The sequence below is a fragment of the Quercus suber genome, unplaced genomic scaffold, assembly GCF_002906115.3.
Source record: "Quercus suber isolate HL8 unplaced genomic scaffold, Cork oak 2.0 scaffold_149, whole genome shotgun sequence".
Taxonomy (NCBI): domain Eukaryota; kingdom Viridiplantae; phylum Streptophyta; class Magnoliopsida; order Fagales; family Fagaceae; genus Quercus; species Quercus suber.
Window position 1 is genome coordinate 188,397 of NW_027069610.1, and position 25,509 is coordinate 213,905.

General features: G+C 32.6%; 1 protein-coding gene and 1 pseudogene across 3 annotated transcripts in view; one reads left to right on the plus strand and one right to left on the minus strand.

The window, feature by feature from the left end:
• The window catches only part of LOC112034731 (eukaryotic translation initiation factor 2 subunit beta), a 101,675-nt gene that overhangs the window by 74,781 nt on the left and 1,385 nt on the right, over nt 1-25,509 (plus strand). Inside the window, exons 1-6 of one of the 3 annotated variants that reach the window (XM_024067547.2) lie at nt 21,953-22,241; nt 23,324-23,456; nt 23,557-23,616; nt 23,736-23,815; nt 24,696-24,841; nt 25,111-25,253. In XM_024067547.2, coding sequence (XP_023923315.1) covers nt 22,215-22,241; nt 23,324-23,456; nt 23,557-23,616; nt 23,736-23,815; nt 24,696-24,841; nt 25,111-25,253 — 589 coding nt within the window. In that variant the 5' untranslated portion in view covers nt 21,953-22,214. Of the gene's footprint in view, nt 1-21,949; nt 22,242-23,315; nt 23,617-23,735; nt 23,816-24,695; nt 24,842-25,110; nt 25,254-25,509 lie in introns of those variants that run through there. The other 2 variants (XM_065777146.1, XM_024067548.2) reach the window with 2 other exon arrangements.
• On the minus strand, nt 13,743-17,558 carry LOC112034735 (receptor-like protein kinase FERONIA; annotated as a pseudogene).

Here is a 25,509-nt window from a genome sequence, read left to right on the forward strand (position 1 = left end):
GCTTTAAAGCAGCAAAATGAATAGAGAAAGAATAGATTGAGCAACTATAATTCCTAACTTTGGGCTTACATCATCTTTGCCTGATTGGTCTCTCACCAAAAATTTTCCTAGCGCACTAATTCCTATCTTTGGGCTTACATCTTCTTTGCCTGATGGGTCTCTCACCAAATATTTTCTTGGTGCACTACCCCACTCATGGTGTCTTTCACACTTGACTTGAGACATCTCCTTATCCTTTTGTATCAAGTCTTTCTGGACCACAGGCATGATTTATTTCAAGTCGGCAAGCCTTGTGTCATATCGTATGATTCACATCATGATTATCTATCTAATTCTCCATTTAGTAACCCATTAGTTTCTTAAAATAAACAGCTTCCTCCTTTTGAGAGAGGGACCAAAATAAAAGGTAAATCCATAATGAGTAATTTGCTTCATAAAAAAAGGAAAAACAATATAAAGAAAGAACAAAACTTAGGTACAGTACTTTAAGTGTTGTTCCTTAAGTTTCCCTTTTAAGATTCAGCCATGTGGCTACTTAACTAAAAAATACACTTCCATCTTATAAGAAAATATCCGCATGGTTAAATCTTAAAAAGAGAATCTAAAAAATAGCACCTAAATACTATACCTAAGTCTTGCCCATAAAGAAAATACACTTAATCTGTATACTTGACATTAGTTCACTACTAATTTGTATACTTGACGTTAGTTCACTACTCCAATTTACCTTCTTAACTATTTTAATTATGGGTCGGTTAACCCTTTAGGACGTTTGTTAATGAACTATTTTATAAAAGTTTTGATGCATCTTATAAGAAATATATATATATATATATATTTTTTTTAAACTATAAAAAAAATTAGTTTTATTTTATAAAAGTTTTGATGCATCTTATAAGAAATATATATATATATATATATTTTTTTTAAACTATAAAAAAAATTAGTTATTTTTTTCATTTCTTATGAAAGTTTTTTTAAAATAATTTCTAAACTAATGTCTTTAATTTAGGGTATCCATTAACTTTTCCTTTAATGTTTTATACTATAATAAAGGTAAAAATATATATTAACCTTTCCATTATTATTCATAGAATTAGAATTATAAACGTGGGCTTTAAAGCAGCAAAATGAACAGAGAAAGAATAGATTGAACAACTATAATTCCTAACTTTGGGCACATCATCTTTGCCTAATGGGTCTCTCACCAAAAATTTTCCTGGCTTACTACCCCACTCATAGTGTCTTTCACACTCGACTTGAGTCATCTCCTTATCCTTTTGTATCAAGTCTTTCTGGACCACAAGCATGATTTATTTCAAGTCAGCAAGCCTTGTGTGTCATATGATTCACATCATGATTATCTAGCTAATTCTCCATTTACTAACCCATTAGTTTCTTAAAATAAATAGCTTCCTCCTTTTGAGAGAGGGACCAAAATAAAAGGTAAATCCATAATGTGTAATTTGTTTCATAAAAAAGGTATAAAAAAAAAAGGATAAATCTAAGGGTCATCAAATAGCCCATGGCCCACAACCCGATCCAGAAACCCGACGGCCCACTGGGTTAATGGGCGGCCCGGCCCGTTGTTATTGAGGCTCATGGGTAGCCCACTAGCCTAGTGGGTCAGGCCATGGGCTAGTTTTTATGCCCATGGGTACCCGGTGGGCTAGCCCAGTAGCCCAACCCGTTGCCCAGCCCATTGGCCTAACCCATTAACCCAACCTAATAACTCATAATTCATAACAAAAATATATAGGAAGTGTATAAATGATTGATCTTGAGATATCATAGAGGAATTTCTTAAGAGAACTCCCTCAACCACTAAGATATCTAAAGTAATTGTGCTAAACTTAGTTTACTAAATATATATTTTTCTAGTAGTCTATCAAATTTGAATTAACCATTTGACATTTTTTTATTAAAGATAAAAATTTAAAAAAAAAAACTATTTAAAGCCATAATAAATAAAAAATTAAATAGGTTTTCATCAACAAAACAAAAAGTTAAATAGATTTGACTGTAAAAAATTTGTAATTAAGTATTAAATTCTTAAATTCTTTCCTTTAAAAAAATAGATTGATTATTTCCTTATAAAAAATAGATTGATTATTTCCTTATAAAAAATTGATTCTTTCCTTATAAAAATAATAAAATAATATGCTAACATAAGCCCATGGGTGACCCATTAGGCCCAACCCAATAGCCCAACTCGCTAAAGAAAAAATAGGCATTGCCCATGGGTAGGGTCATTGGCTAAGGTTTCCTCTTTCGGCCCAGCCTGACCCAGCCCATTAACTAGTTAATAGCCCATTATGCTCAACCCATTGTGCCCATGGGCCAAGTAAAAATGGGCCGGGCCAGCCCGACCCGGCCCATTGACGACCCTTAGGTAAATCTAACTAATTTTCCTTTAATGTTTTATACTATAATAAAGGTAAAAATATATATTAACCTTTCCATTATTATTCATAGAATTAGAATTATGAACGTGAGCTTTAAAGCAAAAAAATGAACAGAGAAAGAATAGATTGAGCAACTATAATTCCTAACTTTGGGCTTACATCATCTTTGCCTGATGGGTCTCTCACCAAAAATTTTCCTGGTGCACTACCCCACTCATAGTGTCTTTCACACTCGACTTGAGTCATCTCCTTATCCTTTTGTATCAAGTCTTTCTAGACCACATGCATGATTTATTTCAAGTCAGCAAGCTTTGTGTCATATCATATGATTCACATCATGATTATCTAGCTAATTCTCCATTTATTAACCCATTAGTTTCTTAAAATAAACAGCTTCCTCCTTTTGAGAGAGGGACCAAAATAAAAGGTAAATCCATAATGTGTAATTTGTTTCATAAAAAAGAAAAAACAATATATATAAAGAAATGACAAAACTTAGGTAAAGTACCTTAGGTACTGTTTCTTAGGTTTCCCTTTTAAGATTCAGCCATGTGACTACTAAACTAAAAAATACACTTCCATCCTATGAGAAAAAATCCATATGGCTGAATCTTAAAAAGAAAATATAAAAAGTAGCACCTAAATACTGTACATAAGTCTTGCACATAAAAAAAATACACTTAATTTGTGTACTTGACGTTAGTTCACTACTTCAATTCTTTCTCAAAAAAAAGTTCACTACTTCAATTTACCTTCTTAACTATTTTAATTATGGATAGGTTAACCTTTTAAGATGTTTGTTAATGAACTATTTTATAAAATTTTTGATGCATTTTATAAGAAATATAAATTATAAAAAAATTAGTTATTTTTTTCATTTCTTATGAAAGTTTTTTAAAAGTAATTCTAATTTCTTTAATTGAGGGTATCCATTAACTTTTCCTTTAATGTTTTATACTATGATAAAAGTAAAAATATATATTAACCTTTCCATTATTTTTTACAGAATTAGAATTATAAACGTGGGCTTTAAAGCAGCAAAATGAACAGAGAAAGAATAGATTGAGCAACAATAATTCCTAACTTTGGGCTTACATCATCTTTGCCTGATGGGTCTCTCACCAAGAAAATGACTAAGTATTAACCAATTGGGCCTAACATCATCTTTGCAGCCCAACCTTAAAAGAAACAAAGGCCGCCGTTTTTTGAGCTCCACTCGTATCCCTCAACAGACACAGTAGACAAAGCTCGACCACTACAACCAGACATAACAAGAAGCTAGAACAAAACGACTTGTCATTGTTGATCAACCGTCAAAGACTCGCCGTTTATGCAAGTTTTATCTCTAACACACACACCGAAAAGTTAACCAACTTTACAACATCAAATTTCAAAGTTCAAACCCGAGAGAGTCTGAGACTGTTTTAGTGGCCAATACAGAAGCTCTGAAATCACAATCAATCAAAACCTAGTTTCTTTTTCTTGATTTCTAGATTGATAGGTCAAGAATGTATTGACCTCTTGTAATGAATTAATCAATTAATTAGCCAAGTTAATTAATTAATTCAATTAGCATGCAATAAGCATGGTAGCACAAACAAATCACCAACTAAAATAAAATGCAGCGGAAAATAAATTAACACGGTGATTAGTTTACAAATAGGGAAAACCTACACGGCATAAACCCCACCAGATGATTTTAAGGTCACCACTCTCGATAATTCACTATTATCATAACAAGTGGTTACAAAAAAAGGAATCCCAGATTCCCAGTACCTTATACCAACCTACAGTTAAACCCTTACCCCAATACCCAATTAGACGTGTTCTGTAGTGATAATCTCTCATTTCAATGCATGGCTTTCAGTACGTGACTAACAAATTCGATGCGCAGATCCCAGTACGCAGCTTACACACCAACTTGAGAAAGATGTTGGTTGCAAAGTTCTTCAATTCATCCACACTATGAAGATCACGAAATCCCTTGGTTACAAAACCTTATGGTGTACAAACACAATAACTTTTTTAATAGAAAGATGAACTAGGGCATATGTCTCCGGTTCACAATATGCTTGTGAAAGACTTTTGCATTGAGGTGCATCAGCTGTGATGGCCCTTAGAACAATCCTTATATATGTTTAGAATTGTGAGAAAAGAAAGCCCAAACATCTATACACAAATTGGATGAAAATCAGAACTGAAAATCTAATTTTCTTAAACCTCGATAGATACCCTATCTATCGAGTAACTGTCGAGCATTAGGCTTAAATAACTTTTTAAACCTTGATAGATACTAGCTGTCGAGTTTTAAAATTCAACACTTCTTCACTTGATTCTTGGACAGACTTGCATAGTTTTAACACTTGAACTTGAAACCTTATTCCTTGAAGTATTAAACACATTCTAGATCTACCCAATTATAAATAAAGTGTTTTATCAAATGATTAGTTAATTCTATATTGACATATGTTCCTAACATAATTTACATATATCTTAACATAAATATTACTAATTTATTATTTCTCATATCCTTTGAGTTTCTTATGAACCCAAAAGTACTTTCAGCTTCAGATAATTCTAGGTGGTAATAGATTACTCGTGCTGCTTAAAGTTATTATCTTGTGCTAATCCTTTATTTCAACAAAGATATATGCTCATCTTGATGTGACCATGAATTCATACTTACTAGCCGCGAACGCGCGCGTTGCGCGTGATAATTATTTTTATGGTGGTTTTATTAAAAAAAAATTATAATTTAAACTAATCTAATAATGAGTAATGTATTTCATAATTATATTTTTATTTATTATAGGAACAATCGTAAATGTAATATAGGAACAATCCAAAACACTAAAAAAACGTAAACAAAAAAAAATTAATAAAACTTAACAATGATTAATTGAACTAATATTAGGATAAAATTTTGTTTTTGATAATCTATTAAGGTTATTTTCTTTGTAGAAATTATAATTTTGGCCACCCAAAACATATTATCAAATAAACAATTATTAGCAAAATCTAAGAATTAAATTTCTATACATGCATTGTTATAAAATAATAATAATTAAAATAAAATTGCAAAAGTTAAAATTTGTCACCTATCCGATTATTCTCGTTTGGCTAACCTTTTCTTTTCTTTAAATGAATGGCATTATAGAGTACTTCTAATACAACTATTAAGAGTACTTTGTCCGCCACAAAGGATTAGAAAATAAACAAAAATTAGTAAAGTCTCATAGTTTAACATCTAAAATGAGCACTATAAAAAATCATGTTATGTAACAAAATAAATACCAAATTATCCAAATCATACTATGTAATATAATAATATTATATTTTTATATGCTATATTTAATTCTTTAGAATGCAATAGGATAACATTTAACAATAAAAAAAATAAAAAAACACCACAACAACAACAACAACAATTTAAAAAACAAAACTAAATTGCATTAACCCAAAATAGAGTTTTAAATAATATAAAAAATTATCAACCTAAAGTAGAGATGCAAGAAAAATAAAAAATAAAAATCCACCAAAAAATTTAGAGAGAGAGAGAGAGAGAACCTTTTTTTTTTTTTTTGCGAGAGAAAACTATGCATAGAATAGAAGAGATAGCAACAAATTTATAGTAAGAAGGTGTGAATAAGAAGAGACAAAAATAAAGGAAGATGAAGGGAAAGAGAAAGAATGATATTAATGTAGAAAATTGTAGGGAGATGAAAAGATAAGGGAGGAAGAAAGATTGAAGAAGTAGTGGGGAGATGAAATAGTAAGAGAGAAAGAAAGGTTGGACAAGTGTAAATATTAAAAAAAAGAAATGTTAAAAACAATTATTGAAAAAAAAAAAAAAAAAAACCCTAATCGAACTTTCCGAAGTTAATTTTGTTTTTTTTTTTTTTTGTTTTTTTTGTTTTTTTTTTTCAATCTGAAAAGGTTCACACAAAACCCAAAAGTTGAACTGAAAAGGTTTTGAGTTGGTCTTAATAGTGGAACTAAATAAATAAGAGGTGGGCTGAATTAATTATACAGATTTATTATAGGGTAATAGTAGAAGTAAATATATAAGTAGTGGGCTGAATTTATTATAGGATGATAGTAGAAGTAAATAAATAAGTAGTGGGCTACATTTATAGGGTTGAAAATTGTAAAAATCATTTTAAAATTGTAGGACAAATTATATTTAAAGAAAAAAAATGATGTGACAACTGATGTGGCACAACGTAAGAGCAGCAGCATTAAACACTACGCTTCAGCTTTTAGTAATACTAGTCGCAGATCCGCGCAATGCACGGGATAATTTTGATGTCATATTATTTTTTGTTAAGTAAAGAATGAGAATAATAGTTGAGATTTATAAGTAATAGTCTCAAACTCATCTCACAATAATGTGATTACATTGTAATATAGGCGAAACTATAATATTGGTCCCTCAAGTTTACCCTGTGTACGCAATTGGTCTCTCAAGTTTGAAGCATGCGCAATTGGTCTCTTAAGTTTTCAAAATGAGCAATATAAGTCATTTTACTAACTGCCATTAACGGTGTTACTTACGTGGCTAACAGAACAATGACTTGGCATTTTGTTTTAATGATGTGGCATATTTTTAATTAAAAAAATAACTAACTAAAATTACACATGAGAAACATTATTTACCAAATTAAAAAAAAAACTATTTTCTACCAATTGTAAACACCTAGCTACGGCTTAAAAAAAATAATAATAATAATCTGAGATCTGAAAGGTATGCTTTTTTCATTGCTCCCTGTCCAGTCTCTTGTCATGCAACACCCTATTTTTATCTCATTCTTTTTAGATTAGTTGCTTCTCTAAAACATAAATTAGATGACGACGACGATGATGTCTCTATAAACTCAAATCTAAAAACACTTCCTTGCTTTCTCTCTGTTCTTTTTTTCTTTTTCTTTTTTGTTTTATTTGAGAGATCTATTGGTGAGTGAGTTTGTGAGTCCCATTTATTTATATATATATATATATATATATATATATATAAAGGACCTTACCACAAACACACACATCTCTCAATTAGTATTATTAGCTAGGGTCACGACGGATCTAGTTTTGGTTATAAGAAAGCGGTGTTTTGAACCATATTTATCCTCCGAATCTAGAATTGGTCTTTGCTATTCACATTAGATCTGACCTGGATTTCAGATATTAGATTTAGATCTAGGAAAAACATACATAATTGAAATTGAAACCAACCAATGTGTTAGATATAGATCTAAAAGAACTGAATTGATTAGTTTCTTCTTAAACAAATCTAAGAATTGCAGTACTAAGAATTTTTTTTTTTTTTTTAAATTAATTTTGTTTATTTGATTTTAGAACGAACAATGGCATCACATATTGTTGGATACCCTCGCATGGGCCCGAAAAGAGAGCTGAAGTTTGCATTGGAATCGTTCTGGGATGGAAAGAGCAGTGCTGAGGAATTGGAGAAGGTGAGTGCAGATTTGAGGTCATCCATGGGTATTTACAATTGGTAGAAAATAGTTTTTTAATTTGGTAAATAATGTTTCTCATGTGTAATTTTAGTTAGTAATATTTTAATTAAAAATATGCCACATCATTAAAACAAAATGCCAAGTCATTATTCCGTTAGCCACATAAGTAACATCGTTAATGACAGTTAGTAAAAGGACTTATATTGCTCATTTTGAAAACTTGAGGGACCAATTGCGCATGCTTCAAACTTGAGGGACCAATTGATCACACAGGGTAAACTTAAGAGACTAATATTGTAGTTTCGCGTTGTAATATATATAATAAATTTTATGTAAGTAAAGAAGTCTTTATCTTGATTTTGTGTGTGTGTGTGTGTGTGTGTGTGTATTTTAGCAAAGAAATATGTTGCATTTTACTTTCAATTATTATATATAACAAAATATTTTGTAATACATTAGAATAGTGTGAGATATGTATCAAAACACAACACAATTAAAAAGGGGAAAATGTATAATTTTTATTAGAACATGAGAATGAATCTTGTTGGTTTCATATGAAAGTTAACATTATTTTGCATTTTTGGAGAAATTACTGAGCAATTTATCCAAACTTTGTTTCCATTTTATCACATAAGAACTATTAAACAAAATTATAATAGCTTCTATTTTGATAATCACTAAACTCATGCACGAGAATCAACTATTACAAAAAAATTTCTCCCCAAAACATATATTGATTTCTATTATTCCTTTCCATACAATTTAAAAAATGTGAACAACTAAGGAAGCTAAATGTGTAGTTGATCGTTTCTGCAAAATATAAAAATGTGTAGTTGATCTTAGTCAATCAATAAACAGCATAAAAGGGGTAGGGGAAAGCAAACGTAATCACGGTATAATTGTTTATATATGTCCATATTTGTTTTTGTATAATAATACTCTTGCTTTCTAAAATATTCATGGTGCAACTGTATCTTGTTTAATCTCTCCCAGTTCTGCAATTTTAACCCAACTCACAACATATAAACCAATGATCATGAAAAAGAACCTAGCAAAATGAAGCCAAACACAATTTCTAATTTTTAGTGATAATAAAAGAGAGATTAAAAGATATCACAAATATGTAGTGATAATGAAAAAAAATTCCATCACAAATACTATACTTATTGGTTTTAAGAGAGATTAAAAGAGAACAAATATAAATATAAAATGTGTGTGTGTGTGTGTGTGTAGTGGAAGGGAAAAATGTATATACGATACATAAGTGTTGAGGGAGAGGAAAGGTTGGGAAAGAGGAAGAGACTTTGTATGTTTTGGTAATTGAAAAATGTATTTATAACTGGTAAGTTGCATAGTTAATGTTATATATATATATATATAATATTTTCTTTTTAAAAGAACTCATCAATGGTAAGTTGCATAGTTAATGTTATATATATATATATATATATATATATAATATTTTCTTTTTAAAAGAACTCATCAAATCCAATGTAGTAACATAATAGTAAGTTTGAATAGAGGACTTTTGGGCAACCATATAGGTTTATGAAAAATTTAAAACTTTCTATATTCATTATTTTTTTCCCAAAAATTTTTATCAGAGAAAATTATTTCCTTCATAAATGAGAATTTTATGGATTTTTTTTTTTCAATTAGATCGAAGAAATATATAGGAAGGCAAAAAAAAATTGGTTGTATTTCTAAAAGATCTAATAGTGAATATTTAAGTACATGTACTAAATCAATAAAACGCATTCCAATTCTTTAAACACAAACAATTTTAATGGGTAAAACAAAATTATGTAAAAAAAATCGTAAATATGAATACAAAGAAATAGAATATCAATTGAAAAAAAAATGGTATTTACAACCCTGGAAAAGAAAATCCAATACAAATCTTTACATTGTAATTTGTCAAAAAATTAATGAAAATAACCATATTAAACTAAGTTATAATCCGGTTTCTCAAAAAAAAAAAAAAAAAACTAAGTTATAATCCCAAATACAAAGAAAAAGAGGAACAACATTTGGTCCATACCTATCAATCATAATATTTTGTTTCCTATTCCAAGTTATCCTAAGAAGTTAAAAATTAGCATAGATCTAGATGAGATTAAAAGAAAAGTAGCAAGAATTTATGTAGTATTTAATTTAAAAATTACAAAGCTATTCAGAAAATAAAATAAACAAATGGGAGGCAAATAATCATGTACTAAATCAATAAAAAGCATTCCAATTCTTTAGACACTAACAATTTTAATGGGTAAAACATAATAATGTAATGAAAAATTGTAAACATGAATCCAAAGAGATAAACTATCAATTGAAAATTGGAAAAAAGAAAAAAGAAACATGGTATTTACAACCCTAGAAAAGAAAATCCAATACAAATCATAAAAAAATTGCCACAAAAAAGAAAGAAGTTCAAGGGAAGAGAAAGAAAAACTGACCTCAAGTGGACCTTCTAATTCTAGTTGTAATTTGGTGATTGATATGGTGGAAAGTAAGCAATTCAAAACCTATATATAAAAAAAGAATTAAATTAGTGGGTCTTAAATCCAAAGGGAAGCAATTGAATGTTTTGATGAGAGAAAGAAGCCGTTTTTTTGATAAGGAGATGATAAGTCAAAGAGAGAGAATGATTGATTGCTGAATTTAAGAGAATTTGGATTCAATAAGAAAATCATTAATAGTATAAACATTAGCCGTTTGTTTGATGGGAAGATGATGAGTTGAGAGAGAGAATGGGATTGATTAAAGAGAATATATGAAGTGGAAACCCAAAAAAAAAAAAAAAAAAAAGAATATAAAAACTTTGTGACATGGCAATGATGTGGCTCAACTAGAGCGTAGCAACAATAAATGCTACGCTTCAACTTTTAGATATATATAAATATAGATATAGATTAGAATACTGTATAAATACAGTTGATAATGTGGACCATGTTTTCATAGTATGTAAATAGATAATGTGGACCATGAAATTATACGTATTAGAATACTGTATAAATACAGTTGGTTTCATAGTACCACAGGGCTACCATATTTTCCCTAAAGAAGCCGTGCCAAATATTAAAACATTTAAAATTGTTCATTTAATTTTATTTCAAACACAAACCAAGCTCAAACTCATCAATTTTACTATGAAATGGATTATACTATGAACTTATATAAAAATTGCTCATCAATTTTACTATGAACTTATAAAAATCAAATTCACCAACTTTGAATTGTAAAAAGTGATTTTACTATGAAATGGATTACTAATATTATCAATAAATCACAGATATATTTTATGAACTTATTTACAAACTTACACCATCTATTATCAAGTCTATATTAATAAACTTTTATACATGTACACATATAAACAAATAATATTAAATATAATATAAATTGAGCCTGATGCTGCCTTTTTTCTTTTCTATGAAAATATGCGTTAGGAAATGTTTGGTTCAAGTTTTCTGAGGAATCAAGTACTTATTACAATTTTTTTTTTTTTTAATTTTTCCTTGCTTAGGATCTGTTTGGGATTCATTTATTTTGTTGAAATTGAAAAAAATTTTGCTAAAAGTACTGTAGATAAAGGTAAAAGTTAGCTGAAATAATACAATGAAACCCATAAATAGTATCAAAAAGTACAATGAACCCATGAATAGTAACAAAAATAAGCTGAATAGTAAAATAAGTTAAACTATTAAATCAGAATATATTGTTACCTATTATGCCATATTGAAGTGTAGTTGTAACATTTCGGGATGCATAGGCAGCCGGAGCATGTCATGACATTCTAATTGGCTGAAATGGGGACAAGTGGATCTTTGGATGGACAATAGCGGTTGGTCGTTTTGGGTAGATTTGCTCCTAAAAACTTTGAACGGATCCTGCAAAGATACATAAATAAATACATTTATTATAGTTTTGTGATACACCTACATCTTATTGTAGTCTATGTCTAATCTCATAGTCTACCAAATAACAGCAGCGTTGGATAGTAGTTGTGTTTTGGCGTCTGCGTTTTCAGCTCTTTTTTTTTTTTTTTTTTTTTTTTTTAATAATACTGAGAAGCGCTCCATCACGTTTGTTAGTGGGTCCCATACACTGTGCACGAGACCCACTATCTCTTGACCAGCAAAATAAGCAGTGGACAGTGCTTTCTAGTGGGTCCCGTGCACTGTTCACAAGACCTACAAACTTTTTTTTTTCATACAAACTTTCATTAAAAATGGGTTCCATAACACTATTCACACATTTAAAAATTATTTTGTTACAGTGTTTTCAGTTTTCAGTTTTCAACAAAATAAGCAGTATCCAAACAAACCTAACATGTCATAAATAGACATGATACTAAAGTTGCCTATTACCATTAATTAGCTTCTTCCATGTATATTCTATTTATTCAGATAAGTAGTTAACTTATTTATTGAATCAAAAGAACGGTATAGCTAAAGTACACAGGAAGTATACAATAGATACACCCATAGTTAAATTTTAAAATTACAATGATCACTCAAATATAAAAGGTTAGTAAAAGATAACAAACCTGATGCAACCATATATTCAAACAAGGGTCGGAGGAACATCCACTTCAGATCCAGCATAGCACTTTCACAACCCTCAAAATTTCTAGAAATCCTCTCCCGCTGAATGAACCACATTTAATAATGAGGAATCACCTTCCAAATTTCTATGCATCCATGTTGACCAAAATCACCTTGCCAACAAGCAAATTAACTATATGTTATATTAACTACTCAATTGGAGGCTTCCCAGTGTGTTATCTCCTCAATACAAACAACCTTATGAGTTGTCATTATGAAATTGGGCCCCTTTCATTATATGCAGATGAAGGTCTCATGGTATAAGATACAAAGCATGACTTCTCCTTTTGTAATATTTTGGGGACTCGGTTTTATCAATTCTTGAAAATTCAGCATAACAAGGTGTTAGTAAGACTTCTATACATACTAAATTATTTCGGGGCTTTTCAGAATGAGCTCTATATGTTCTACTACAGCCTAGATTTCTCTTTTTGGTGTCGTCACTTGTGATGAAAGATGATCAATGGGACTGGCATTGTTTCTCTCATGTTTTCACACTTTTTGCTAGGTTTCTATGCTTGATGTCATTTTCTCATGTGCATAATATCATTTAATTTAAATATTTTAATTTAATTTTTACCTATCATAAAAAAAATAATATCATTTAAATAAGATACAGAACATTTTATTATTTTGGTAGATTACATGTTTCTTTGGTCATTTGGGTGTCTTACTAGCTCTGTTCCTTTCAGAGACAGGGCATAGGGGAGATGACTCTGCAGCTTCTTAGTAGAGTGTTCAATATCTTCTGCAAGAATAATCTTGAGCTCGCAGGAGATAAACGTAGGACAGTTTTGAGACCCCCACAAGTTCTTTAAGGGTCGCAAAGAAGACAGGGTTTGTAAATTCTATGATCTATGAAAAACATATGCTTATTTTTTGTTTTAAACTTTTATATTCTTTCTTTCACATGTAGTACTTCTGAAAACCAGTTTAAGATAATGGTTATGTGCTCCATTGTTTTTATTCTACTTAAAAATCACAATATAAATTTTTTTTCTTCAAATATTTTTTTCTCCTAAAATCTTTGAAGGGATTCTGCAAAGATGCCATAAGTAAGTACATAATAGTGATATACTATTTCCATTGGGTTACTTGTTTGGTTATTATCATTAAGGCTGGGCACTTGAGTTTATTAATTGAGACAAAATGGATGTTTATGAATATTAAAATCTGTACAGAGTAATTCTAGGTGTCATATGATTTCAGATACTAGTTTATAATAGCAATATTGAGCAATTTTGGCAATAGCAAGCAGTTTGGACTTTTCAGATCCGTAATCTATGTTCTATCTTTGTCATTATCTCTTAAGATTAATCTTTAAGTGAAATCTACTGCCAATGAACTCTTAGAAGCTAAGTTATTCATGATTACACTAAAATTGATCACAAGCAGAATACATCGAAGCTTGAGTCATTGTAAACTTGCTTCTAAAACAACCCTTTTAAGTAAAATCTAATCCTTATATTTATTTTTTATGGTTTTTTAAGTAGTCCTAAAGTGCAACAATAGCTACCAACAACCACTATTCCCTGGGGTTTCAAACTTGCTTGCTAAAAAAACCCAGTCCAAAGATGGCCAGCATTAAGTTTCTGACGCGTGACTTCTTGAGAAAATAGATGTCCACAACCATCAAAACTTGGAGATGCATCAAGATTTTTCTTCCATTTATGGGGTACAAATGGCTCCTCCTCAATGTGTATTCCGCCAATGCCCTCATTGCTTTCCTCTGCATTCCTTTGTAGCTGCAAAGAAAACTCAAGGTTCCACATCACTTCATCCATAGATGGCCTGTCAATGCTATGATCAGCCACACACTTCATTGCAATCTTAGTAAACTGCTTAAAGCATTCAGGTTCAATCTTCCCCTTTAGATAAGGATCAATTATCTGGTCAAGAATAAGTTTCTCATGGCAATGTGCAACCCACTCTACCAAGCTCACTTGCTCCTCTAGAAGTGATGTGTCCATTACTGACCAAGCACATAAGATCTCAAAAAGAACAACCCCAAATGAGTAAACATCAGATTTTTCAGTCAGTTGCAGTAACAGTATATACTCTAGATCCAAATACCCATAACTACCCCTAACAACAGTTGTTACATGTGTTTAATCCAAAGTAGGACCTACTTTTGACAAGCCAAAATCATAAACCTTGGCAACCCACTTCTCATCCAAGAGAATGTTTGTTGTCTTAACATCTCGGTGGATAATAGTTGCTTGGCACCTGTGTGGAGATAGTGTAAACTGCGAGCAGCTCCAATGCATATCTCAAGCCTTTGCTTCTAGGGCAATGGTGGTTTTTGGGTATTGTATAGATGCTCACGTAGTGTTCCGTGAGACATGTAGTTATAAACAAGAATCATTTCGTAGCTGTCTTCACAATAGCCGATCAATGAAACAAGGTGGTGATGACGAACTTTTGAAAGCATTTCAATCTCAGTTTGAAACTCGTGTACTCCTTGATCAGAGAGCGGGGTTCCATGCTTGATTGCCACTTTGGTTGCTCCACCGTTAATTTCTCCCTTGTAAACTTTACCAAAACCTCCAAACCCAAGGAGTAGAGCCTCATCGAAGTCCTTGGTGGCAACCTTGATCTCAGCAAATGAGAAGCGTCGACAAAGGTTCTTGGTAAATCCTCATCCATGTTCTTGGTGCCACCTAGAAGGAACTCCCCTTGCACTTGAATCTTTTCCATGTCCGTGTTCTTGGTGCCACCTAGAAGGAACTTCCCTTGCACTCGAGTCTTTTCCATGCTGGCAATGGTAAGAAGCAACAACAAAGAAACCAATAACAAAGGCTAAGACAATTCCACTAGTAACCACTCCGATAATGATTGCTTTCTGATTCTTTCTTTTACGATGACCAAATGATGGTCTAGTTCTTGTTGGGTCAATTAAATCTTGTTTAGGAGCAAGAATAGGATTCGGCCCGGCTAGATTACCATTTGTATCATTAACTTTAAATATTTCTACTCCATTCAATATTGCATCGTAATACTTGGGGTTGGAAGATGTGTAAGGATGCAGTGCAAGTGACAAATCCTGCTGTGGACTTCCATTTGGAACAAGAACCAAGTAATCCTTATACACAGGAACCCCAGCCAAGCCTGCCTTGAAAATAACATCCACCCTTGGCTCCGCAGTTTGATTATAAAGGAAGACATCAAACACTCTTTGATTAATCTTGGTTATATTTGCCTCAATCTCACAAAAATGAAGCCTAACTAGGTAAGAGAATCCAGAGTCAACCGTGAAAATCCAACTCAAATTGTAAGCAAGATTGATATTGGGATTCGGCCCCATTGATCTAGCAGTGGCGTAAACATCCAATGGTGCAACAAAACTAGGAATGCTTGTAGGATACTGGATAGTGATGTTGTCGGCAGAATCCGCAACCCCAAAGGCAGCCCCATAGATGTATGGCAAGTCATCCCCCCAGCTCCTATAAAGACCCGTATCATGGGAGGGTGAAATATAATTTCCACCCACATTCAACCGATAAACATTCTCAAGTGCAGTGCTGTTATCAATGTAGAAGGGAGCATTCTGACCCACAATCATCAAACTTCCATCTGTGGAACTATAAATATCAGGCATTGACACAATCTCAATCCCATTCACAAATGCATACGCCTTTGGAGCTTTGGCAGATGGGACGAAACTTATATCCAATGTTGCACCCTCAACATTGATCGAATACTCCTTGACAAGAAATGCAAAATTCAATGCTTTTGTGGTTTGCACTGAAGTTGTTGAGAATATAAGACCCGATTATGACAGAGAAAACACCATCGGATGCATTTGGGCTTGCAAATGAAGCAGGATAAAAGTAAAGATGGACAAATTTACGACCAGCAACAACTGGGATACTATAGGTGAAGTTCGAGGGAAAAACCCGAGCATTCTTGTAAGGGATTGAGGGGACTGAAGGGTCTTGAGTAGCAGCTTGGGATGCGATGGATTTCACATTTGCAGACAGATACTTGGACCCAATATCCATGTTCCATTGGCGACCATCAGTATCAGTACTTGTAGGAGGACCCCCACAACTTAGGAAGATTTTCTCAGTTGGTACATAATTGGCGGCCAGAGTTGCATGAATTGTAAAGGCCAAGTAAAAATAATGGGTATAGGTATAGACACAAAACCGAGTTTATAAGTGTTCCTCATTGACTCAAGAGTTCAACTTGGTTACAGTTTTTTCCTGATTTAGAAAGATCTTGAATCACTCCCCAAATCAGTCAGAGCCAAGAAAATGCATATGACTAAAGAAAAGAGATATACGAGCATGAGATCTTTGGCTTTTGGGTGAAGGAGCTCGAAACAAAGACGTAAAATATAACAACAAGAATTTTCAACAAAATTCCATTGAAGTTTCAGATACTCATACCAGGATAGCTACACTTCATGAGCGGAAGACCTGGCATAGATTGAACAAAATTCCATTCTAAGACTGAAGAAAATTCAGGAAATAGATTACAAACTTAAGCACCAAAGGATTGAAGTGAACAGATTTCAAGCCATTTAAACTGAAAACAAAGACTGATTGGGGGAAAATGAGAGTTTACCTTCTGGACCAGAAGCTGAGACTCACAGTAAGTTGAAATTGGGGTTCTAGAGCCTTGGATTTCATGGATGGCGAAGACAGCTTGCATAAAACCCAGAAGCTGAAATAAAAGCTAAGCTTGCTTTTCCATACTCCCAAAACTTTAGTTACAAGATTTTTATCAGGAATTCCCTCCAAGTTTTCTCTATACTTTCTTGCATACCAAAGTACCCAAACACTATGACAATCTTCTACTTAAATTAAATGACAATTAGTTTCTTGGATGTTTCGGGTCGCATCTGTAATGGCTTGCAAAATATCACCTTGCATTGGCTAATAGCCAATTATATGAACTCTTTTTTGGCTGACTTAGCCGATTATATGAACTCTGAATAGATATTGACCATGGGAAAAAAGAATTCAAACGCGGAAAATAAAGTCCAATATGCCGTTGTTTCTCTAAAACAAAGGGTCCAATAAGCCAATAAAGCTTCGGCTTCACTCCATTAAATTCTCACATCCTTCACTGGCAAGTAGCAAGGAGCAGACCATTCACTGTACAACACGTAACTGATTTGGTCATTTCTATGACCTTGATCACATCCATAGTGGAACGGTCTTCGACTACCAGCTCCTGACCAATGGCAACTGTGCAAAGTTTCAAACACACTACCACATTTTCAGGGTTACATTCACAATTTCAAGATCTCAAACGTGTCTTTCTTTTTCTTTTTCTTTTTCTTTTTCTTTTGGTGTGACTTTTAGCCTTCGTTTGGATAGCGTTTTCAGCTGCTAGTTGCGCGTTTGTATTTCATTTTTGTGGATCTCATGCACTGTTTACGAGACCCACAAGTATTTTATTTAAAACAAAATTAAAATTAGGTCTCACGACATTATTCACACATTTAAAAATTATTTTGCTACCGTATTTTTAGTTTTCAACAATAAGCGGTATCCAAATAGACCCTTAGGTTCTGTTTGGAATCCGTTTATTTTGCTGAAAATACGGTAGATAAAGATAAAAGTTGGTTGAAATAATATAGTAGGACTTATGAATAGTACCAAAAAGTGCAGTAAAATTCATAAATAATAGCAAAAATAAGCTAAATAATAAAATAAGCTAGCAAATTTATCATGCCAAACGCACACTTAGTTGGAATTCCGACATTAAAAGACTCTCTAAGTTAAACAACACCTTAAATGTTGAAAGTCCAAACTTTATCGCTGAAGTTTTTTAGTGCACTTTCCTTTGTTGAGGATCCTTTTTTTAGTGCACTTTCCTTTGTTGAGGTTGGGTTTGATATTAAAGCCTAAAGTCAGCTTATTTTACTATTTTGTTTATTTTTGCTACTATTTAGATTATTTTTGCTACTATATATGGGTCTCACATCACTTTTTGATACTATTCATTGGTCTTATTGTACTATTTCAGATCATTTTTGCTTTTATATATAGTACTTTTATCAAAAAAAAATTCAGTTTCAACTAAATAATCTATTTTTAAATGGATTCTAAGGGCTCATTTGGATGGAGGTGAGAATGAGGGGGAGTAGAGTAAAGTTAGCTAAAAATAGACTAATTTTAGGCTAAATTTATGCTACTTTACTTTATTTTCCTTCTTCTCCCTTAATCCAAATGGATCATAAGTAGTAAAAAAAATAAAAATTATAAAATTATAAAAAATTATAAAATAAAAAAATAAAAAAGACGTTTGAGATGTCAAAATTGTGAATGTAAGAGCATCCACATCAGTGGATGTAAAATCATGTAAAATAAAAAAAGAAACTGTTTTTACACATTTTGCCTCAAAAATACACTACATCAGTGCTTCTAAAAATGTCTAAAATTATGTATATCTTTACACGAACTACGGTAATCGTGTAATTTTACAAATTACACGGTTACTGTAGCTCGTGTAAAGATTATTTTATTAATTTCCGTTCGCTCCTTTTTTTCTCTTTCTTCTTCGTGCTCAACAAACTCAGTAGCTTCACCACTTCTCATTTTCTTCTTCTTTTTTCTCAGATGCACACAAATACACCCACACAAACAAATCAACACAGAGATTCACTTGCTAAAAAAAAAAAAAAAAACACAAGAGATATACAAACACACCTACACACAAACAAACCCACACGGACAAACAACAAAGAGACAGATCGAGGCCTGATCAGAGCTTAACTGGAACAATCGGAGCTCGTTGATGTGTGGATCAGAGTTAGGTGAGATCGGAGCTCGTTGATGCGTGAATCGGAGCTAGGTGAGATCGAAGCTGTGAAGGAGAGTTGATGTGAGGGATCGGAGCTGTGAGGGGTGGGATCGAAGCTGTGAGGGAGAGTGATGTGTGGGATCGGAGCTGTGAGGGTGAGATCGGAGTTGTGAGGGAGAGTGAGGGGTGGGATCGGAGCTGTGAGGGGTGGGATCGAAGTGGGATCGGAGCTGTGAGGGAAAGTGATGTGTGGGTATGGAAATGGGTATGGAGATGGGTATAGAGAGAGAACAAGAAATCAGAAAAAATGAGAAGTGAAAGAGAGACTACGCGTATTACCCAATGGTAGTTGAGAGAAATAAAAAAAAAATGGATAAAATTGATTATTTAAATAAAAGAAGAGATAGAATAGATAAACTAATGTGGGTGTTTTGTAAAAGTGAATGCGTAAGATAGAAAAAAGTAAGTTTTTAATGTAAAAATGGATGTGTATAATGTATGAGCTAATGTGAATGCTCTAAACCCTGAAAATGTGGTAGTGTATTTTAAACTTTGCACAGTTGCCATTTGTCAGGAGCTGGTAGTCGAAGACCGTTCCACTATGGATGTGATCAAGGTCATGGAAATGACCAATCAGTCACGTGTTGTTAAGTGAATGGTTTGCTCCTTGCTTCTTCCTTTTTCTTTTTTTTCTTTTTTTTTTTTTTCAACTTCAAATGTGTTGTTTAACTTAGAGAGTCTTTCCATGTCAGAATTCCAACTAAGTTTGGGTTTAGAGTTTAAACTTAACTTATTCAACAAAAAAGAGTTTAAACTTAACTTATTTTACTATTTAGCTTATCTTTACTACTATTCAGTTTATTTTTATTATTATTTATGAGTTATATTGTACTTTTTGATATTATTTATGGTTTCACTGAACTATTTTAGCTAAATTTTACTTCTATCTACCGTACTTTCAATAAAAAAATTTCAATTTTAACTAAATAAATTATTCTCAAATGGATCCAAATGTCATAACTCTTCCCAACTTCCCAATTAACGCTGAAATCAAAAATTGCCTTATTTCAGTTTTTTTAGGACAATACTATTGTGGGGCCCGTGGGCCTGACAGCCACAGCCCATCGCATAGTAGGCCCAAGGCCAGCGCCGAGGAAGACTGACCAGCCAAGGCTAAGTTGGGGAAAGTCTCTTTTTTGACCCACAACGAGGACCTCTTCGTCCTCGGCATACTAAGGATAATTTTTGGGAGGGGACAAGCCTAGAGCAAGCTGTCACATTCACACATAATGTATTCACCTAACCCCTCTGGCCGCATTAATGGGGATATAACCCCTTAGCAGGGTAACGTTGATCAGAGTGAACCACTTGAGTACCGATAAGGCCTCTGATGGGACGGACAGCCAGAAGAGAGGCGAATGGATGATCAACAGATGGAAGAAGGAGATAAGAAGATGAAGACTATATAAGAAAAGCAAGTAAAGTAAAGAAGGAGGGGGGAAAAAAGGAGAAGAAAAGGGGCTCCTCGGCCATGGGCCGAGGAGCATCCCCCCAGTTGTAGAGAGACTCTAAGTATTTTCTTTTATAAAAAAAAAAAAGAGTTCATGCTTGATGAACGACGGCCAGCGCCTAAACCTTTAACCCACTCTCTATAAATTGATTGTTTGGGCTTGTTGGGCTGAAAAACCCATTCATACTCAGGGTCAAATCCAAACTGAGTCCTTACAACTATTTTCAACTATTTTTACTACAACTTGATGATATATGCTATTATAATAAGTGAACCATCACTTTGACATGAGTCACTACTTAATCATACATGTTAACAATAGTTGAGGCACAAAATTTGTCCAAGCAAGACTTTAAAAATGAAGTCTTTTTGACCGGCTTATGTTTGAGGCTTACCTACCCTTTTTTAGACATGATTTTTTTTCCGAAGTCGGCAAGCCTTGGATATGATAATTATTTAGGAATTTCCCCTTTATTATTAACCCATTAAGAACTCTTGTAAAAAAAACACTAGGAACTTTTTTTTTTCTTTTCATTTTTTGCTGAATAATTAGGAGCTTAATGCAAACAACTTCCTCTTTCTGAAAAAGAAAAAAAAAAAGGAATTTCCATGCATGTTTTGGCCAAATAAAAAGCAAATCCATGATGAGTAATTCGTTTACACTTTACTCATGTACCTTGACCCAAGTTCACTTTATTTTCCTGGTTTTTAAAATGTTTTATTAATAAAAATGAAAATATTAGCCTTTCAATTACAATTCATCAAATTATAAGAGTGAGCTTAGACAAAGTTTGGCTCCAAATATATTTTATCTTTTTCAACTCATTACATAACAAATTATAAGACTATTTATGTACATTATTTAAATAAACCACATGACTTACTTATTAAAAAAAGGCATATGTGATACCATATGTGTTTTCAATTGTCTCATAATAGGGTGAGAGGAAGACATATCTAAAATATGTTTTTTGTTTTTTTTGAGAAAAATCTAAAATATGTTTGATGCTAAACATTTTGTGTGGGTTTTTAGTCGTGTACGGTTGGTGTGACATACAAGTGTTAACTTTGGGCTTACATCGTGGGTCTCGCAACAAAAATAAAATGACTAAATATTAACCAATTGGGCCTACATCATCTATGCAGCCCAACCTCAACAGAAACAAACGCCGCCGTTTGGACCGCCACTCGTATCCCTCGTTTCAGTTTCGGTGTATCAAGCTACTTAGAGACAGGGTCACGGTAGAAACATCCGACAAAACTCGAACAAGACAACCAGGCAAGACAATAAACGACTTGTCGTTGCTGATCAACCGTCAAAGATTCGCCGTTTATGCAAGTCTTACCTCAAATACACCGAATTGTTAACCAACTTTACCATATCAAACTTTCAAACTTCAAACCCCATAGAGTCTGAGAAAGTTAAGCGGCCAATACAGAAGCTCTGAAATCACAATCAATCAAAACCCACATGGAATTGAAGGATGATATCTCAGATGTAAGCTTCTTTTTCTTTATTTTTAGATATTATTAATTTATTTATTATTACTCATATCCTTTGTCCTTTGAGTTACTTATGAACCCAGAAGTACTTTCAGCTTCAGCTACTTCTGGGTGGTCATAGATTACTACTGCTGCTTAAAGTTTTTTTCTTTTGCTAATTCTTGATATATATGTTCATCTTGATGTGACTATGAAATCATAGATGTTAGAATACTGTATAAACACAGTTGATACCGTGGACCATGGTTTCGTAGTATCACAGGGTTACCAAAATTTAAAATTTTTAAAATTGTTCGTTTAATTTTATTTCAAACACAAACCAAGATCAAACTTATCAATAAACTATATTACTTATTCAAACTCGGTTCAGATTCTTGATGAACAAGCTCACATTTGTTCGCTAACTACTTAATTAACTTATTTTTTTCTCATATATGATAAACACTATTACACTACGACCAAAAAAAAATTACGCCCTGACAAATCTATGCTAATAATCAATGACTAAATCGTAGTTGACATTATACTTAGATAGAATGATTTTTGTTTATGAGCTTATAGAAATCAAATTCACCAACTTTATATTGTTAAAAATTATTTTACTATGAAATGTATTACTAATATTATCAATAAATTACAAATAATAATTTGATATCTTATGAACTTATTTACAAACTTACACCATCCAACGTCAAGTCTATATTAATAAATTTTTATATATGTATAAATAAAAATAAATAATATTAAATATATACAAATTGAATCTTATACTTACAAGCTTGTTCATAAACACATTATTATGTTTGAGATTGGCTTGTTTAATAGTTGAGCCTAAACTTGGGCTTGAACTCGGCTCATTTACTAAATAAACGAACATAAATAAGTTTTTCCTTGAGCCAAGCCTGAGCTATGTATAAACAACTTTGTTCATATACAACCCTCCTAACAATACAAAAGTTTTAATTGATACGTAGAAAGCAAAATGGTTGGAATGGTGAATGAGAATAGTTGGGTGTGGTTGGATTTTGCAAATCACTTCATGTTTGTAAAAATATCTTAAATGATTTAGTTTTGCAGATTGCTACTTTTGATCCTACTAAAAAGAAGAAGAAAAAGAAAAAAGGTCTGGGTTTTGCTGATGATTCTGTGGATAAGTTGACTGAGAAAACTGAAAATGTGGAAGGTAGACATGAACTCGGCAAAACAATTGGTATTTACCTTTTCCTCTTATTTTAAGCCTTTAAGCTGTGCAAATACTTGCTACTTGTGTTGCTTTCATTTGGAGACTTTTTTGGCTTGTTCACTTGCAGTATCTGATGAAGAGGAAGTTCTTAATGATGAAAATGTCGACTCTTGGGAGGATATTGATGGTAATATTTTCCATTATTCTGTTTTTCCATTGGTAAAAAAGGGTAGTTACTTATATTGCAATGAGATAATTATACTTACATCTAGTTATACTCATGTCATCATATATCAAACCATGTAGTCATGGATGAAGAAGGGGAAGGGATTGTCTTAATGCAGAATTCCTGGGAAAGAACTGATCGAGATTATGAATATGAAGAGGTGTGTTCTACTGCTCATTCAAATTTTATGTTTGTTAGGGATGCTGTGCATCCAAATAGACATTAAAATGGAAAATGAAATATTATTGATTCCTTTATTACAGATTACCAGTGGTGGAAAAGCCTCTAACCTCTCATTCCTTGTAATCTAGGACACTATAGATATCAGGGTCTTAGTCATGTACGTCACTTGAATATGTCTTGACACTCGGAGCAGAAAACTGCCTTCATGCACAAACAAGCTTCTAAGATGTCTTTAGGAAATTGGGTGGGTGTCTTTTAGTATATGTAGGTGAAGGTCTCGTGGTATAAGTTACAAAGCATAACTTCTCTTTTTATAATCTTTTGGGCATTTGGTTTTATGACTGCTTAAAAATCTAGCATAATGAGCTGTTAGTATGACTTCTTTTGTGGCAAATTCTTTTGGAATTTCTTATTTTGAGCTATATGTTCTAAGACAACTCTCATTTTCATTGCTTTTAGTGTATTGACATGTGACAAAAGAAGATTAATGGGACTGCCATTGTGTCTTTGCATTGACAAAAGATAATTAATGGGACTGCCTTTGTGTCTTTTTCATTTTCACACTTTTGGCTTGTTTCTGTAGTTGAGTGCCCTTCTCTTGTCTCATGTGCCTATTATCAATTAAATAAGACAGCAATACCTTATATGATTTCGGTGAATTAAATGTTCCTTTCATCATTTCGGGTGTCTTTTTGGCTGTGTTCCCTTTATTTCTTCTCGACTAAACTTTTATGGGTCATATATCTTTATATCTTTTTCTTTCTTTCTTTTTTTGGGCGGGGGAGAGATGAGGGAGGTGGATATTCTTAATCTTGTTGTAATGGATTACAATGTCCATGCTTCTTATGACTCTGCAGCTTCTTAGTAGGATGTTCAATATCCTCCGCAAAAATAATCCTGAGCTAGCAGGAGATAGACGTAGGACAGTTATAAGGCCTCCACAAGTTCTACGAGAAGGCACAAAGAAGACAGTGTTTGTAAATTTTATGGATCTCTGCAAAACGTACGCTTAATTTTTGTTGGTTTGAACTTTTATAACCTTTCCTTAATATGTAGTATTGTAGACAACCAGTTTAAGACAACTGTGACATGCTGCCTTTTTTCTTGTCTATGGAAATATACATTAGGAAATGTTTGCTTCAAGTTTTCTGAGGAATCAAATACTTGTTACATTTTTTTTTTTTTTTGGTTAATTTATGTCTTGCTTAAGCTGTTAAATCAGAATAAATTGTTACCTATTATTCCATATTGAGTGTTGTTGTAACATTTCAGGATGCATAGGCAGCCAGAGCATGTCATGACATTCTTACTGGCTGAAATGGGGACAAGTGGATCTTTGGATGGGCAACAGCGGTTGGTCGTTAAGGGTAGATTTGCTCCGAAAAACTTTGAAGGGATCCTGCGAAGATACATAAGTAAGTATATTTATTCTAGTTTTGTGATACACCTACTTCTTACTTTTGTCCATCTCTAATCTCATAGCCTACCAGATAACATGTCATAAGTAGACATGATACTAAAGTTCTCTATTTCCATTAATTAGCTTCTTCTGTGTATATATATATATATATATATTTTTGGATAAGTAGTGAATTTATTTATTGAATCAAACGAATGGTATAGCTAAAGTACACAGGAAGTATACACTAGATACATCCAAAATAAAATTCT